At 46.0% G+C, this 19,511-nt stretch overlaps 1 protein-coding gene across 1 annotated transcript in view; it reads left to right on the plus strand.

The window, feature by feature from the left end:
• Positions 1-993: 993 nt before the first annotated feature.
• Positions 994-19,511, plus strand: part of Fam114a1 (family with sequence similarity 114 member A1) — a 72,064-nt gene continuing 53,546 nt past the window's right edge. The window contains exons 1-2 of the mRNA XM_021210793.2: positions 994-1,058; positions 10,807-11,168. Coding sequence (XP_021066452.1) covers positions 10,815-11,168 — 354 coding nt within the window. The 5' untranslated portion in view covers positions 994-1,058; positions 10,807-10,814. The remainder of the gene's footprint in view (positions 1,059-10,806; positions 11,169-19,511) is intronic.

Raw genomic sequence — 19,511 nt, forward strand, 5'->3', positions numbered from 1 at the left:
GCCACTCCCTGGCCCAAGCATATACAAACCATCACACCAACAACTGACTACTTAAAATTAAGAACTCCAGGGTGGTGAAAAATTCCCCCAAGCACACCAAGTTCTATTCTAAAAAGTGTTTGCTTATTTTTGCAACTGCACAGAAATGCACAAGCAACTCCTCAAAGGAAAGAAACACACACACAAATGGAAGCTGCCTAAAAAAAAACAAAAAAACAAAAAACAAAAAACGAGAGAGCAGCTTACAAAGAGAAAACCAGAAAGGAGAGCGCGCATGAGAAATGGTAACCAGCCAAACCTTGGAGGCGCATACCTTTAATCCCAGGCAGAGGCTGGCAGAGGTCTGAGTTCAAGGCCAGCCTAGTCTACAGAGTGAGTTCTAGGACAGCCAGGGTGACATAGAGAAACTATGTGGTGCAAATCCCATCCCACTTCACTTCACCCCACCCTACCCTACCCCCTGCTGCCATCAGAGAGAGGGGGGAGGGAGGGAGGGGGAGGGAGGGAGGGAGGGAGAGAGAGAGAGAGAGAGAGAGAGAGAGAGAGAGAGAGAGAGAGATTTTGTTTGCTTTGGACAAATATATTTTCCACGCCAAACGCAGATGTGCAATTCCCAGGCCAAAGAGAATGAATTTGGGCTTTGATCCACATTTCCAAGCTGGCCTTCTCGAAAGCATGGTTCCTTTGATTCTTTTTACTTTTGTCTCTAATTACATCCCACTCCCATCGCTGACGTGGTCAGAGAATTCCACCTAACTTAGAACCAGGGAATCCCACGGCGAGGCTAGGGGACTCCTTCCTTACGATGTGCAGGGCTTCCCCAGTGCTTCGTAATGGAAGGCAGGGTACCCCGCGCTCTGCCCCGACCACCGAGCTGGGACAGCGGTGTTCGGAGTTCGCAGCAGGTCAGGGCACAGTGGAGCCGGGCAGGAGCGGAGGAGGGCGGCCCGGGGCGGGGCAGCTCGGCCGGTCCCTCCCCTGCGGCCGCGTCCCCGCCGGTCCTGCCGACGTGGCGGGGCGGGACCCGGGGCTCCCGCGCGCACTCGACCGACCAAGCGGTAAGAGCCCGGGGCGCCCTCTCCCCATCCCCTTCCCGGGCGGGAGGGGACCAGAGCGCCGCGACCCTTGTCCGCTGTCGGGTGTGAGAAGTCACCAGCGGAGAACCGTCCCGAGAAAGCAACTTGCTTGGGGACGAAGGTCGGGGGAGACGCGGCCGAGGGCCCTGAGTGGGTGCGGGCGTGTGAGTGTGTGTGTGTGAGTGTGTGTCGCTCCGAGTCCACGCTCATGCACACACCCACACGCCCTCACGCCCGGTCTGCACCCTCGTCCGGTCTGGAGCTCCGCGGAATCCACTGACAGAAGCTTGGCACAGCCAGTCCGGAAAGTTTCCCCAAGTGTCCCAAGTCTGGGGCGGGCTGTAGGGTCCTCCCAGCGCGGCGACGCTCTGAGGGATCCAGTTCTTGCTAGTCTAAGACCTCCATTCCTAGGATGGGCCTGCTCTCCCCCTGGGAAAAAACGAGCACAGGCCTTGACCTCCATCCTGGTCCATCATCCCTCCCTGGCGTGCCCACCCACCCACCCCCGCCTGCGCTCCTGCCCCCCTGTAACACCCTAGGGTAGCACCGATTGCATTCCCAGGACCCTCTTGGGCTCCCTCTTCCCCACCCCAAAGGCAGCCCCTTTACCTAGCCTTCTTGTCTTTCTCCATGGAATCTGGTGAGTTGTTGCCAGCTGTCAGTCAGTCCGCACTTGGATTTCACTGGCTTTTCTTAAAGAAGGAGGACTTTCGGCAGACTATGGGAGCACTATCTGGGCCAAACCACCAGTGTCCACCCCTGAACCTCTTGATAGAAGCTGATGGCTTTTTAAATCAGCAGCCCTTGAACTTCTCCCTGGGACACCAGAACAAGAGCCACTAGGTCATCCTGAGAGGCCTCTCTATGCTCACCTGGCTGCCTAGAGTCCGTTCCTCCCCAACCCATATCCTAGACTCTCTCCCCCATTTCCTCTATCAATCCTGAAGTGTTCTGATTAACTTCTTACATTGAAAGCTGCCAGTGACGGAATGAAACTCCAAGGGTGGGATTTGAAGCACAAGTGAGCCAGTGTAGAAGGAATTTGGGGACGGGGGAGGGGGTGTTGGTGTTGGTGTTGCGGGGGGGGGGGGCTTCCTGAATCTTGGAGATTCAGATGTGTAAGTAACTATTTCTTTCGTCAGAGCAGGCTTATGTGAGACATTGTTTTTCGTTCAAATCAATAACAAACACAGTATATTTTAGTTGAGAAAATATTTGTGGGTCAGAACAAAGCAAGGGCTCGTGGCTCACAAGCTGGAAGGGTGACATAGGCATTAGAGAAGTCTGCGGAAGTCTCAGAAGAAGAGACACAGGAGCAGTTAAAGTTTTAGGAGGATATGGAGTAGACAAAGATCAACTTCAAAGTTAAGGATGACACTGAGATGCTGGGTAGTCATGGGAACCGGAATTGGTCTGACCCGGAGACAAAGCATCAGTGGAGGCAGCCAGCCTGGAGGTTTAGGAGCAGTGTGAAGAAAGAGGACCAATGCTGGGGGGACAAAAGTTGAAGTGTTGAGTTGCAAGAGATAGGGTGGCCTTGGACTGTGATGGGCACACAAACACTCCTGATAGTATTTGTTTGTCCGTGTGGGTGGGTGGGTGTTTTGCCTGCATATGTGTGTCTGTGGGCCATGTATATTGCAGTGCCCACTGAGGCCAGAAGAGGGCGTTGGATTCTCCTCTCTGCCGCCCCCACCCCCACCCCCCGGGGGAGGGGCTGGAGTTATAGAGGGTTGTGAGCTGCTATGTGGGTGCTGGAAACCCAACCCATGCAAGTCCTCAGGAAGAGCAGCCTGTGCTCTTAACCACTGAGCCACCTCTCTAGCCCCCACTTAGTTTATAAGCAACGCAAATACAGTTCTCTTCTGTGCTTCCAAAAATCCCTGCCAGGTATAGAGGTATGCCCGGGGTCAGAGTGTGCGCTTGGTGAAAACTGGACAGATCTGGGAGCCTCTCCTCTGTGAGTTTACTCTGGGTCTTCTCTGAGCCACACTTTTGTAAAGTAAGAGAGACAATCTGGGACAAGTATCACGTAACCATGTTTGTATCTCACCAAGTGAGGCCACTTAAAAAGGAAGCCATCTACTGCCACTATGTTTTCGTGACATTTTAATCCCAAGCAAAGCACGGGTGGTAAATGGCCCGATGAAATCAGAGCTTTACTTCCAATAAGTTTAGACTTAGGAAATCCTTGAAACCCTCTCGTTTTTTCTCTGCAGTCAGGACTTGGGAACAAAGTTTCCAGATCAGGTTATCCATTCCAGCTTGACAGAGGAGGGAGCTGGAAGCCGGGTGAGAATGAGTGAGTTGTTTGCCTACAGTCAGACCCAGAGGCCACTGTTGGGGCTTTTCACTTCAGAATCCAACTCACTGTTCCTCCGTACAGCCTCTGGTCTCAGACACATGAATGTGCATCCTGACCGTCTAGAGCTCATTTCTGATGTTTAGGTATTTGCACATACTCCTATCAGCCTGAATCCTCATGCCAAAAGCATGGTCAAGATTCTCCCTCGCTCTTGTTCGGGGAGTTGTTTATTATGCTGTTTTGCATAGTTATCTCTCTAGTTTTCTTTCCTTTTAATTTATTTTTTTTTCAGCGCTAGATATTGACCCAGTACCTTGTGCATGTTAGGCAAGCACTCTCCCACTGAGCCACACACCATCCCTGAATGGCTTTTTAATGGTTCTGTTCTAGCACCTTGTCTCATACATTTCTCATCTCTGAAATGTCCCCGTGCCTTCCCCCACTTACTTGGGATGCCATGATATAGCCGCCCCAATGGTTCTCAGGGCATTTTAGATGATGAATAAATTTGCTCATGAAAAACTAACTTATTCCCAGCCCACAATGGCTTCATTATGCATCTCCCTTCCCCTCCTTGGAGTTTCCTGAAGCAGCTTCCTTGTTTCGGTGGGTCAAAGCCACCAACACGGCTGCAGAGATCAGTGTTCCAACCCCAAATCAGAAGAGACTTCCAACCGTGCAGACTGGATGAGCAGCACCTACCCAGGACACATGGCGCTCACTCGAGTACCCGTGTCCTGTCCTAGTCCCTGCTCAGAAATGGCTGTCCATTTAGAACACAGTTTCTGGTGGTGACAGACAAAAAGGCAGTCTTAAAACTGATGACATGTTCCCCATCACCGTTAAAACCATCACATGTTCCCCAGAACCAGTGAAGGTCTGTCAAGACAGACGGAGGACTTGGGATGTAGCTCAGTTGGCAGAGTGCTTGCTTAGTGTGCCCAAAGTCCCAGTTTCATCCACAGCGGGGCATAAAATAGGTGTGTTGGTGAACGTCTGTAATCTTTTTTTTTTTTTTTAATTTTTTATTTTTTTTATTTTTTTTTTAAAGATTTACTTATTTATTATATGTAAGTATACTGTAGCTGTCTTCAGACACTCCAGAAGAGGGCATCAGATCTTGTTACGGATGGTTGTGAGCCACCATGTAGTTGCTGGGATTTGAACTCCAGACCTTCAGAAGAGCAGTCAGGTGCTCTTACCCACTGAGCCATCTCACCAGCCCGAATGTCTGTAATCTTAACACTCCAGGGGTGACCACAGGAGAATCAAAGGTGCAGGGTACATCCTTGGCTATATAGAAGGCCAGCCTAGACTAAATGACATCGGATCTAAAAAAAGCAAAAAAGAAAGAAAAGGGGGAAAATATTGTTTTGGTCTTTGTTTCAGTAGGTAATAGAGAAAAATCAGACCTGTGACAGAAAACAAAAAAGATTAAAGTAATTAAGTGAATACAGATTAGGAATATAATTAGAAGTTAAAACAGGGCTCATCCCCATAATTATTTTGGCCTTTCTACAGTGTAGGAATTCTGTAAATTCATTTTAACAACCTCCACTGAACACCTTGTGGATGATTCTTTGTTCCTAAAGGGCTGTTTTTTGCTGCTGGTTGAATACAGTACCAACACCAAGAGGAGACCTTTAACTGCAGCAGTCTTTCTGCGCGTTAGCTGAACTACCTGAAGGCCATTTGGCCACCAGAGGTAGCTGAGGGCTGGGGGTCCTGCCCTCTGCTGCTCCCCCACACAAAGAGTATTCCCATGAGTCTCCCTGGGTTTGTGCAGAATACGTACCTGCACACTAGCAGTCAGGCTTGGTCACAGCCTGTCCCTGGAAGCCCGTGGTGCTTGCTCATTGTTCTTTTAGGCCTGTATTCTAGAGCCAGGGCTGAGCCAGTGCCCAACTAGCTTCAGGCTTTAAAGTTCTGCAGTCAGCAAGAAGCTATAGAAAAGCCTAACCCCAAAGAACCATGTTGGGCTTGATACAATCTTAGACCCATACGTAGAAGGACAGAGGACACCAGGGCATTGTTTCTAGTGGAAGCACATGTCTTAAGGACTTGCCATGCCGATTTCTAACCAGGCTTATGCAATTTGCCATACCCTTAAAAACCCTAAAACATCAATCCAAGAGGATGAGGGCCGAGGCCTCTCAAAAGGAATACACCCAGTGATAAACCATGACGCTTACTAAAGACCTCTGAGATTGTGTGCCTGAGCTGAGCAACATAGATATTAGCCAATCATCGCAGGGCACAAATTAAAATTTATTAACATGCACATAGGTCATATGACACGTGCCACAGGATATTAGAATGCCTGTGAGTGTTATAGTAATGGAAGCATCCATTGTGGTTTTCATTTACCCACAAATGTTTATCATGACTACGTTTGTTCTCATATCCCTGCTAACAGAAAAGTTGAATTGCAGTACATAGGGATATATGTCTTTAATCCCAGCACACAGGAGGCAGCAGCAGGCAGATCCCTGTGAGTTTGAGGCTAGCCTGGTCTACAGAGGAAGCTCTAGGCCAGTCTACATATTAAGACCTGGTCTCAAAAAGAAAAAAAAAAATAAAAGCTAAAGAAAATGGAATTGATTGGAGCTTCTTAGTCATCCAGATTAATAATAAGGATGATCAGATTAATTAACAAAGAAATAAAAGTATTAGATAAAGCCTATGACTAGCTGTAGTTGACAAAACCAAAATGAAACAAACAAACAAAACAGAGATAAAAATGATGTGGATATGAGGATGTGCTTGCTGTTTCTTCTGGAGCCTGTTGTCCAGGTTATATCTGGAAGATCAGTCAAGAAGACAAGAGTAAAAAAGAGATCTTTCTTACTCCTTACACACACACACACACACACACACACACACACACACACACACACACACACCCTCCACTCTGGGGCTAGATAGTTCTCTGTGTGCTAGCTTAGACAGTAAGTATATCTGTTTCTGTGGCCTTACAGCCACATGGTCTGAGTTCCGTCTGCAATGATCCACCATTATGGAGAAACGCTGACTGCACGTGAACAGAAAGGCTCATCTATGTTCAATAAAATTTTATTTACCCAGGCAGGGAAGGGCAAAGGGCAAGATTTGACCAGCAGGCTGTACTTTGCCAACCCCTTACTCCAGACCAGGCCCAATTCACAGAGACGTTTTCATTATCAGCTTCCCACTAACAACACCTCGTCAAGTGTTCCCTGAGGTCCAGTCCGCTCCATCTCAATCCTGTGACCCAACACAACAGCCTCTCTCAGCCCAGTGCCCTTCGGCCATCTTTACTGCTTCAGCAAGGTTTCAGACAGACTCTTTGGTCTCCCACAGCTAACATTGCCTTCCTTAGACCTCAGCCACCAGCCAGAGCAACAAGAATAGCCTTTGCCTTTCCCAGCACTAGACTTACGGGAGTGTGACATCCCAAAAGTCCACACTTGGGTTTAAAAGGAGATATTCTAACTTAACTTTAAGAATTTATAGCTAGAGTTTCCTCCCAAGGCCCAGCTTAGTTCCAACTTGGCACTAAGAGGGAGGTGGGAACTTCAGAGGTGCGGCCCCATAGGAGGAACACCAGTCATTGGAGGTATGCCCTTGAAGGAGAGTGAGACCCAGTTCCTCTGTTTGCCTCCTGACTATGGAGTGGGGGTACCAGCCAAGGAGTGGCATTCATTCATGTTACAGTGGGTGACCTCACTCCAAAGTTAGGGAGGGACCTCCCAAGATGTGACTCAAGTAACCCTTTCATCTCCACAGACTGATTATCTCAGGTATTCGTTATAGTGACAGAGCACATCTAAGACGTGAAGGACAGCCTTGTCATAGTGTCATTTGAAACCACCTGCTATAAAAGCACAGGCATTCTCTGTGCAGTCTTCAGTGTTGAGCAGATTTCCTGAGCTTTCTAATATATGCAGAAACACATGTGTAATATACATATTACTATTATAATTAATTGATAATTGAGAAAATAACAAATTCATATAATAATATTTTATATATAGCCAAGATCCTTGTCTTTCTTGGATTTTCAGTTTAATAAGAAAAATACTTCATGTAACTTTATTCAGATTGTTCTGTTTGCCCAAGAGGAAGCAGAAGCAAAGCATTCTGGGAATTTAGAAGAAGCATTAAATCTAGGTGAGAGACACCACAAATGAACAAGTGATGGTTTTTCCTGGACCTTAAATATGTTAGCAAAACAATGCACTAGACAAAGACAGAGAGAATACTTTGCAGACATCTTATCTGATTGATTAACCAATACCAAAGTCCATGGAGTCATGCTTGCCACCATAGAAATTGCTTTGTCTGTGCTGTGCCAAGACAGTAACTACCTCCAGCTCACCTGGCCATGGGTGATTCGTGCTGCTCTGGATCCACTCAAACTCATTTCGTCCAATTCATCCAATCGAACAGCAGTGTCTTCAACCCTGAGGTTTTAAAGGAGAAGGGACTGGTAAAGCCTTCAAGGTACTGCTGCCCCTCCCACCGAGCTGTGTCTAACAGCCTTAGTGAAGGGCGTGTCTTCTGGGCCCCGCCAATTGTGGAGGATCAGATTTTAATAGCCAGCGGCAGTCTGTTGTGAATGTGTCTGCAGACAGTAAAGTTGTCTCATTTAATGTTGGGAATGGCATTGCGGGAGCTAAGTCTAATGGGATCGGACCTCGGATGGCGGTAGATGTGGCTTCCCCTCAAGGCGGCTAGGAATAGAGAGGCTCTGCGATGCATCCAGGACAGCGGTTTAAGTAGAACCAGTAGAATGTGGATTTGGGGAATAGCTGATGGGGAAGAGGAAAGCCCAAGGGTGAAACTACAGAGCAGCTCCACACTGAGGACCCAGCAGGGAAGAGAAGTGGGGGAAATGGGCGTGGCTTCTGAACACCAAGGCTCTGATGGGGTTCAATCTCAAAGTCCCGTGTTTCTCGAACTTTAATTCTGTCATTTACTAAAGATACGCCTTCTAAGCCTCAGTTTTTCTGATCTGGAAAATGGAGCTCACCATATCTAGCTCACAGGAAACAATACATATTACATATATAGGTATATATGTGCAAATATATGCATACATGTGTGTACATACCTGCTGAGTCCATATAGTGTTGCTCTTCTGTCTATTTGCTTATGGCTGACGGCTTGGGATTGGGTAACCTATCAGGGGGCTCATCCTTGAAGAAGGCTGTCTCCTCAGTAACCATTAATTGCCTGGAGCTCTTCATTTAGGGGGCGGAGGCTTGTGAGACTTCTGCTTCCCACTTCGGCACGTCAGTTGGTGATGTCATTGATTGGGTGACTATGTTGTTAAGATTTCTTGGGTGCAGCTTCCCTGACCTCTATGGAAAGCGTGATCTCACAGCAGACACCCTGGTCCACTGGCTCTTATAATCTTATAATCTGCCCTCCCTTCCACAGTGTCTCCTGAGTCTTAGGTGGAAGAGTTGTGTTGTCAATGTACTGACTGGGGTGAGGCACCCCCACAGACAAGTGTTGACCATTTGGGGGCTTCTGAAATGATCTCCACCTGCGGTGAATAAGGTTCTTTGATACAGGGCAAGAACTACCTGTCTGAAGACAGAAAGACAAGCGTTTAGAATGAAGTTAGAAACTATACTGGTTTAGGAAAATGGCCATAGTGGATTCTCTTTAGAGCCCATGACTTCTATATACTATATATTCTTAAGAGGGTGAAGTTTTCCTGAACAACAGCACTGAGATTTATTGGAAGAAATGTAGGATTTGTTGTAAGAAATACACAAGACAAGGAGACCTGCTGTTAAGAAATCCCAGCACTTGGGAGGCAGAGGCAGGTGGATTTTTCTGAGTTCGAGGCCAGCCTGATCTACAGAGTGAGTTCCAGAACAGCCAAGGTTACACAGAGAAACCCTGTCTAAGGAAAAAAAAAAAACAGGAAAGGAAGGAAGGAAGGAAGGAAGGAAGGAAGGAAGGAAGGAAGGAAGGAGGGAGGGAGGGGAAGAGGGAGGGTGGGAAGGAGGGAGGGAGGAAACAAACAAACAAACAAATAATAAGTCATGGAAAGATGTCCACTTGGCCACTAGAATTACTTATTGGCATATTAAGCTATTGTTTACAAATCATAAAATCCACTTACTATGGAGTTTCCTGTGTTTAAGCATTCTGGCTAGTGTTTTTTGGCATATTTACACATCTATACAGCCAGACACCCATCAACTGCAGAATATTCTTGTTACTTCCAAGAGAACCCTCCTCTGCATTAGTAATTACTCCCAATCCTCCTCTATTGAGCCCCTAAAACAGCCACTTGTCCACTCTGTGTTTGTGGAATGGAGGTAGGTGTTTGAAAACCACAATAAGCAAGTAGTGGATGAAACCTGTTACAGAGGACTGCGGTCACCAGGAGCCATGTGTGTCTGTAAGTCCTTGTGTATGTGGATGATGCTGCAAAAATTCATAGCACTTACTAAAATCAAGTTCACAGATACATTTTTTTCTTTAAGTAAAATGTTCTCACTCACGCATCCATTCATTCATTCACTCATTTGTTGTTTGTGAGTGGAGGGTTCCCACTTGTACGGATTCCCTCGTGGAGTTAGAGGACCACTCTCAGAAAGACATTCTCTCTTTCCACCATATGGGTCTGGCATAACTCTGGTGGTTACCAGTCATTCTTTGTTCTTTTCTTTCCTTTTTTGTTTTGTTTGCTAATTTTTTGAGTTATGGTCTCTACATAGGTAGCCCAGGCTGTCCTCAAAAATCATTTTTCCAGACCAGAAACCTAAGGGCATACCTTGAAGAAGCAACAGAATTGAGCCATGTCTGACCCTGAGACTGAATCCCATCCGACCCCCATCAGCAGTGCTGGCTGCCTCTACAGCAGATTCCATTACTTACACAATACACATTTACTCTCTTACAGTGTAGAGGTCAGACTGGCTCAGACACTGGTGTTTCTTGGGCTTGTGCCCCTCCCCCAACACTACCTCCACCCTACCCCTGCCCATCCTCAAAGCGCATCACTTCAGTCCACCCCACCCCTGCCCATCCTTGAAGCTCATCACTTCAGTCTCTGCCTCTGCTTTCATGCCATCTGCTTCTCCACACGTCACTCCACTTCCCCATCATGGCCACTGCCGTGAAGTAGTGAGGACACTCGTCACTATGTTAGGGTCACTCAGAGAAATGAAGGCAGTTTTCCCATGTCCAGATCCTCAGTAGCACCCAGAGTTTCTATTGCCACATAAGAAAGCACTCACACATTCCAGGGTTAAAAAATAGATATCTTTATAAGTCTGCCTATATGGAGTTACATAGAGTTACTTAAGTCACACAGAGTTACTTCCTGGTAGAAGGGAGTTTACCCCTAATGTAGGCCTAATTCAGTTACTACAGGCTTTGAATGAATGTTTCCAACACAAGTGTTTGTGATCACATTTATAGATATTAAAATGTCTGATGATGCTGGTGACACCATAGCCAATGGAGTCGGAGAAGATGCTGCTGAGATGCCCAACAGTGACTCCCCTGCTGAAGAGGCAGCAGAAGTACAGTGTGGTCCAGCTACAGCTTCAAGTGAACCAGCACCAGCTGACCACACGGGAGAGCAGCCTGAGATCACAGCTGCATGTGCAGAGTCTGCCCCTACAGGGCTTCTAGACCAGTCCAAGGCCAGTGCTGCCGACGAGACTCCCCTCAACGGAGAAGTAACTGAAGACACCCTGGTTGAGTGCATTGATTCCGTCAGCCTCGAGGGTGACACCGGATCTGAAATACCTCTGAAAGAACAGAATGAGAATGATGTGGTAAGAAAAAAAAAAATCACTGTATTTTAACCTAAACTCTCCCTGACAGCCAGCAGCCCGTCTCCGGCCATTGTTGCTAAGAACACAATGCCATGGACTGGGTAAGTTATCAAGAAAAGAGGTTTATTCTGACTCACAGTTTGTCTCCTGGGTAGAGGGATATATATATATATATATATATATATATATATATATATATATATATATATATATATATATCAGTGACCTTCTTGCTACCAGGGTCTCGAGGTAATTCAAGGCAATACTTGGCAAGAGATAGTTGTGCATGAGACCCCTTGCCAATGGCTGTTATAGCAGCCCTGTTCTCAGTCTAACTCACTGGTGGATTAAGTCCAGGAATGAGCTCACCTGTTTGTAATGGCAGAGGCCTAACCATCTGTGTTTGTTTATTTTGGATGCTGGCAATCAAATTTGTGGTCTCTCCCATTCTAGACAAGTTCTCGACCACTGAGCTACAGCCTTGGTCTTCTAGCTAGTCTTTAAAGGTCCCGCTTCTTATTCTCCCATAGCAATTAGATTCCAATGTAAGTTTCAGAGTGAAGTGGAAAACCATTTATTTTGAGGTGACACCAAGTTCAATCTACCAAGCGCAACACTTTCTGCAAAGCTCTGCCGCTGAGATGCGAGAGTTGTAAGTGTGCTGGGACACCACATCTGTCCTTAAAGCATGCTCTGTGGTGGGAGGAAAGACAGTGAGAGGAGGAATTTGTGACTCTAGTATTCGTATTTTGATCATTGCGTTAAGAGTCATGAGAGCCATCAATTCCTGAAATAGCCTGTATGCCAGGAACTCTTCTGGCCACCTGGTTTGCAGTTCTCCCCATGCAACGGTTCCAAGCTAGGTATTTCTGACTCCAGTTGATAGATGAAGCACCTAAGCTCAAAAATGATACGGAGCTTTGTCCTGCACTGTTCATACATATAATTGTGTCGACCTTAATAATTCCACATGATAAGGACCAGGAGTCTCTGGATAACCACAAGAGCTATGCTGCATAAGTTAAGGTCTACTGTAGAGAACTTCAACATTTAGACCACAAGTTTATTTATTATCACTTGTCACCTTCCAGGGAACTGGAAGCAACACTCACTTGGTGGTCCTCCTCTTGATGCCTACACCTGCACCTCTGCAGGATAAACTAAGCCAGTGTCTCCCTGTTGGTTCCCCCCCACACACCTTGTAATAGGAGGAGTTTTTGAGACAAGGTCTTGCCATGTTCCTCAGGCTAGCCTCAACTTTAGCCTCCTGCCTTAGCCTTCTGAGTGCTGAAATTATAGGCACTCCTGTGCTACAACAATGTAGCCATCTAAGCTTGGTTTCCTGCCACTTTCTGCTCCAAGGTGTAGAATGGGAGGTGAGCTATCTGGGTGAACTAGAATGATTGTGCATGAGTAGGTCTAGCCTTCACAAAAGACTAGTTCTATTAATGAGGTGTGCTCTTCAAGTCACCTAGAAGTGATTGCGTATAATGTTCTGAGAGCAGACATGAGACAGGGAACCAAGAGGTATGGCCATTCATTTTCCAGTGGTCATTGCCTATGTTAGTTTGGTCAAGAAACATCATATCTCTGTATCTGAATTTTTTTTTCTCTATAAAATGAAGAATTTTCACATGAAGATCTTGGTGATTGCTTCTAATGTTTCAAGACTTGTATTCAAGGTGTGGCTTCTCTTTATCTTCCTCAAAGGTTTGACTCTCAAACCTGCTCAAAGATAATATGAGCTTCCAGAGGGAGGAGGGATTGGCTCCCTATCACTGCAAACATCCAACCATTTGGCATTACCACAGGTTATCTACAAAGTTCACTCTCAAGAGCCACACAGTCACATTTTAAAAAAAGGGGGGGGGAATGGGAAACAATCTCATAGTGTCTTAAGAAAGTTTACAATTTTGTGTTAGATTACATTCAAAGCTATCCTGGTGCAGGGTAGACAGACCTGGAATTCTAACTAAAGTTAAATGCTCGTTCTGTGAGGATGGTGTGGAGGAGGCTTGAGAAACAGTTGGACATTTGGATCAGATAGGGAAAATATCCACAAAAGCTTATCACTTTTGAGAGGTTGTGCACAAGGCCTTTGAAGCCAGCCATGGACCTCCTAAAGTATCACAGACTCCCAGACCTCAACTTGACTCTCATCCTGGCCACTGGGGATGCTTACAATGTGACTCCTGAGTTCCACCCGTACAGAGTCTGATTTGCGGATGGTGTTCTGACACATGCCTTCTAAGGAACTTCTCATGTTCATCCAGGGTTGAAAATAATTGTTCCAAGGCAAAGAACCTTGAGGGAACTTTCAATGACTCTTTGAGTAGGTGATCTCTTGGTACCACGTCATCTTTAAAAGATTGAAGTGCTAACCCAGGGTTGGGTGTTTGGCACAGTGATAGAGACTAGCATGGGCCATGGTCCTGGAATAGGTTCCCCAGCATTTGGAGGATGCTAATCCTTCCTTTCAGCCTTAGATAGCTTTTTGAAAATTAGTCTCTAAACAGAAACAATAGCCATAACATACCCAGAAGTAGGAGGGGGACACACCTAATTTCCAAGCTGGCAATTTGTTTAGTGTTTTCCAAGTATACCAAGAGATCCTGTTATTCACCTGAAATAAAGCAAAGGAGGGAAGGGGTGGGGATCCAAGCTAAGTCTTCCTAATTCTGACCCCATCCTGCATATTTGCTGCTTACACTGCAAGGAAGAGGTCTGCAAATGTTGGTATCTCTGCTGATCGATAGACACGGGGTGAGCACATAGCTTAAGCCGCAGAGTGCTTGCCTAGCATGCAAAAGGCTCTGGGTTCGACCTTAGTGTCAGATAAAAATCTCAGCAGGATGAAAAAGCAGAAGGATCAAGTTTAAAGTCATCCCTGACTGTACAGTGAGTTTGAGACCAGACTAGGCAAGAGAGACCCTGGCAACAGATATCCTCCCCCTACTCCCTACACACACACACACACACACACACACACACACACTCACCTACCTGCTGGCATTCCAAGAACCTTGGAAAAGTGGGCATTTTCTCAGCAAAAATCCCAGAGATATCAAAATGGCAGTGTAGAGACTATCCATCGTCCATAGCACTGGGTCTGAGGCTCTGCATGTGTTTGTGGCCCTGCATCTGGAGCTTAGATAGAACCAAGGAATGGAACCAGTGTTTGTGCATACATGTCTTAGGGTTTTACTGTTGTTAACAGACACCATGACCAAGGCAACTCTTATAAGGATAACATTTAATTGGGGCTGGCTTACAGCTCAGAGATTCAGTCCATTATCATCAAGGTGGGAACATGGCGGCATCCAGGCAGGCATGGTGCAGGAGGAACTCAGACTTCTACATCTTCATCTGAAGGCTGCCAGCAGAAGACTGACTTCCAGGCTGTTAGGTTGTGGGTCTTATAGCCCACACCCACAGGGCCACACCTACTCCAACCGGGCCACGCCTTCTATTAGTGCCCGTTCCCTGGGCTGAGCATAGACAAACCATCACAACACATTTGTTCCCAGAAGAGCAGAAAGCAGTAAGGGAGTGGAGGTCAGTCCCAGGCCAGGTTTTCTTTTCTTTATTTTTGAGAATTTCATATATGTATACAATGGAATATGATCATATCTACTCCCATTTCCCCATTTTCCTCCAATATATTCTCTGTCCCAATTTCATCTACTTTTTTTAAAAAAAATAATTCACTAAATTGAGTTAATAGCACCTATATATGCAAGGGTGTGGAGTTGTGCCCTCAAGAATAGGAAATCTATCAGAATGTTTGGCATCCCAGCAACTCTTCACCATCAGTAGATCTTTGCCGAGGGGTGTGGCCTGGAGACCATCTACCCCATCTAAGTCAGAATTTTGATTGGCTTGATCTTGGTCTTGCAGGTAACACTAGCTGCTATGCGTTCAAGATCGTATTAACCACATCATGTCCAGAAGACAGCACTCCTTACCCTTTGATTCTTACACGGTTTCTGCCTCTCTGATGTCCCCTAAGCCTTGGGTTAGTGGGGTTAATACAGAGGAATCACGTAGGGCTGAACACTTTCTCTCAACGCTTTAACCAGGCCCATCTTTCTCTACTGACTGTTATCCTCTGGTGTGGGAATCTGGGTGACACCAGGGGTCGAAGGGATGGCTAACCCAGTGGAAGGTGGGTATGATATGGAATCCTACCATCTCAAAATCAACTTAAAATGTGCGATGGAAGGATAGTAGAGCATGTGTGAAATAAAAGAAGGGGAGGGGATACTGAACATTAAAGAACTAAGCAAGGACGGGAGCCAGGGCATAGGGGAGAGAAAAGGGTAGTCAGCGGGCTAGCCACAGCTACATATCTGTTAAAAAGCCATATGAAAACCCACTAGTTAGTATGCTAATTTCCAAATACAACTTAAAAAAGAATTTGAACAGAATTTTACCCGGCATAGGTGGACGATGTTGCTCCCAGAAGACAGGGGTTATTAAATGAATATCACAGTTCAAGGCAGGCCCCAGAGGGATGCAAAACAATACAGGCAATTGTCATTGCTCCTGGATGCCCACCATGGCTGTATGCTATGACCCTATTGCACACACACCCTGGCCATAGAACAGAGAGAAAGCCATCTCAAACGTACCGGGGAAACTTCTTTCCTGCTGGCTAACTGTCATAGTGCTGGAAGTTACTATTGCGCTGCTGGAAGAGAGAAGACATTGGTGGTCTTCTCATCAGCACCAGACCCCGAATTCTGCAGGTGCCATAGTGGCAGGGGCTAAGGCAAGGTGTGCCTGCGGGTGCAATAGTGGCAGTCTATAGTCTCTCTATACTAGCATACCACAAGTCTCTATACCAACCACTTTTTGATTTGCTATGAGGCCTTCTCCACTGGAAAGAATTTAAGGTCTGGTACTGTAATCCTAGTCAAATGCACATGGTTTGGGCAGTCATAGACCCTATGGTAGAACTTGATATTATTTTGGTAAATGGTCATGCTGTCAAAAATTTCCTTCATTTATGCTTATACTATGGGATCAAATTTAAAATCTTCTGTGTAGGGGTAGATTTAGTCTCACTTAAGGAATTACCAGAAAAAGACATTCTACTCTCACCCTTAGATTCTTTTTTTTTTTTAAAGATTCATTTATTTATTATATGTAAGTACACTGTAGCTGTCTTTAGACACTCCAGAAGAGGGAGTCAGATCTTGTTACGGATGGTTGTGAGCCACCATGTGGTTGCTGGGATTTGAACTCCGGACCTTCGGAAGAGCAGTCGGGTGCTCTTACCCACTGAGCCATCTCTCCAGCCCCCTCTCCCTTAGATTACTTATCCTGAATTCCTTAAGTTAATATTAGAAGTAATCAATTTTGCACCTAATCTTCAAATAGTGGCCATTTATTATATTCGCCTATTGTTCGATATTTACAAGCAATCTTCTTGCAATGATAAAAATAATTCTACCAATCCAGGTAAAAAATAAATTCTTTAGACAGAAAAAAAAGTTAGAGAAGCAGAGAGGAAGGAAACCCTTAAAATAGAAAGTTCATCTCTAAATTGGTTACTTGGCTCCTGTATACAGGTTCCTTAGTAATGTCAGATTCTACTGGAAAACAGTCAAGCACCTAAAATATCTAAGGTCTTCAAGTATCTAACTCTGATAATGTCTCGTTAGCCCGTAAAAAAGTTTCTGTGGGAAAACTGTCTTCAAGAACACACTAAACTTTGTCACATTGTGTATAATGTCTGTCTGTCTGTGATCTGTATCTGCACAGTTGCTTTGTATCCGGGTGGAGGCTCTGCCTTGCCAAATGAGAGGGTGCAACCAGGACAAGGCGAGAGCAAAGGATGTGCCCAGTAGTCTACCAGGGGACAACGGTGACAGTTATGTCATGGTGCCATGCACAACCTAAGGAAAGGGAGTATTTGATGCATAGTCTCAGAGGGCTTGGGCCATGATCACTTTGTCCAAACATCACAGTGGCAGGAACATGTGACAGAGGCTGTTTTACCTCGTGGCAGACAGGAAACAGGGAAGGAGAATACAGGAAGAGGCCAGGACCAATCTAGCTCCCAAGGATATGCCCCAAGTGACTCATACTTCCTGTATTTACCATCTTCTAATAATGCCTTAATGTTGTGAATCCACCAAGGGATGATGAGTACACTCGCTATGTCGGCACCCTCGTGTCCAGTTATCTCTGAAAACACCATCAGACACACTCAGAGGCGGGCTTTAGGCTCTCCTATATTATCTTTATCCACTCATGTTGTCAGTCAAGACTTTCTGTCACACTGCTCTGAAGGATCACACCATCTATGCTCTCAAGGAAACCATCTGTCTGTGGGACTCCTTCTCTGGCCTGCAGGCTCAGAAGCCTTGGAGTTAAGCCTTTCTGCAAGATTTACACAAAACATCTGTGGGAGAGAGTCCTTGCCCTCACTCGAAGGTCAGACATTAGCATGGCATCTCCTCTTACACCGCCACCAGCTCTGTGCTATCAAGGATCCAAGACATGTGGCAACTGCATGATTTCTGCAGTCTCGCCAGGGCAGGCAGTCATATGGAAGCAGTTATAGCTGCAGCATGAGGGAAGCCTCCAATGGAACACTTATTTAAACCAACCTTTAGGATCAAGTAAGTCTCCCACCTCAGTCCAGAGAGTCTTGGGTACTGTTTGAGAGTGGTCCTTGTTCTTATGAATGTTATAAGACTTTGTGATCTATCAGCCCAGCAACCCTTAAAAGACCCAGCCTGGGTCAAGTTTTTCTAGATTCTGCTGTGTGTGTGTGTGTGTGTGTGTGTGTGTGTGTGTGCATGACAGTGTTTATACAAGTGTGTGCATGTGTGTGGAGGCTAGAGGTCACCATTGAGTTTCCTACATTTTTGTAATTCACCTTATCTTTTTGAGCCAATATCTGTCACTGAATCCAGAGCTCACTGATTGGCTAATTAGCTGACTAGTGACCTCCAGACACTTGCCTGTCTCTGTTCTCCTGGCCCTGCGGTTGCATATACGTTCAACTGGCTCTTGGTTTTCTCATGGGTACCAGGGATCTGAACTCACATCCTTATGTTTGTGATGAAGGTGCTGTAGCTTCAGCCCACGCTTCTCTAGATCGGCATCAACAGAAAGTGTTACCTAAGATTTTTTTTAAAATGCCATCCTTGTTCAGCACAGGTCATAGCAGTTCATAAAGGAACATTCTGAGAAGGAATTCCAATGTTAATGCCACAAGTACTTGCCAAGGGAGACTCCCGAGTACGGACTACTGTAGACAGTTCTTTTCCTAGGAAAGTAGAGTCAAGCCTGGTGGCACAAGGTCATCGTGTGTGTGTGTGTGTGTGTGTGTGTGTGTGTGTGTGTGTGTGCTGGTTAGTATTATATCAACCTGATGTAAGCTAGACTCACCTGGAGAAAGGAACTCTCAATTGAGAAAATTCCTCCCTAAGATTTGCCTATAGCATGGGGCTGGAGAGATGGCTCAGCAGTTAAGAGAATTGGCTGTTCTTCCACAGGATCTGGGTCAATTCCCAGCACCCACATGGTAGCTCATAACAGTCTGTAGCTCCATTTCCAGGGGATCCAACACCCTCACACAGACACATATGCAGGCAAAACACCTATCAATGCTCATAAAAAAGATTTGCCTACAGGCATGTATGTAGGAATATTTTCTCAATTGGCGTATGAGGACCCAGCCTACCATGGGCAGTAACATCCCTAGGCTGGTGGTCCTGGGTTCTGCAGGAAAGAAGGCTGAACAAACCATGAGGAGCAAGCCTCTGATTCAGTTTTTGCCGCTAAGTTCTTGCATTGAGTTCCTGCTCTGATTTTCCTCAGTGGTGCAGTGTGACCCGAGAGTTATAAGACAAAATAAAGCATGTCCTCTCCGAGTTGCTCTTGGTCATGGTGTTTATCGCAGCAATAGAAACCCCAACACACCAGCAGTTGAGAGACAGAGGCAGGACTGCAAGGCCATCCTGGGCTATTTAGTTTGAGGGCAGATTGAGCTATGTATTAGAATAATTGAGATGCTTATTAAGAATTCATGCTTCCAGTCTGGGCATAGTGGCTCCCACCTTTAATCACAGCAGTCAGGAGGTAGAGGCAGGCGGATCTCTGTGAGTTCAAGGCCAACCTGGTGTATGTGCTGAGTTATATACTGAGACCCTGTCTCAACAACATCAGACCTCTGGGTTCTGCCTTGAAATACTTTTATGCAGATGATCATAGCAGGGGATGTGACTCTACATCTAGTATACTGCCCCAGGGGGTATTCCCACAGTGTCCATGGATAAGGGTGGGGATGTCTAAAACCAGGGTACAGACGTCTAATAGGGTGCAGAG

Source organism: Mus pahari, chromosome 13 (genome assembly GCF_900095145.1).
Source record: "Mus pahari chromosome 13, PAHARI_EIJ_v1.1, whole genome shotgun sequence".
Classification (NCBI taxonomy): domain Eukaryota; kingdom Metazoa; phylum Chordata; class Mammalia; order Rodentia; family Muridae; genus Mus; species Mus pahari.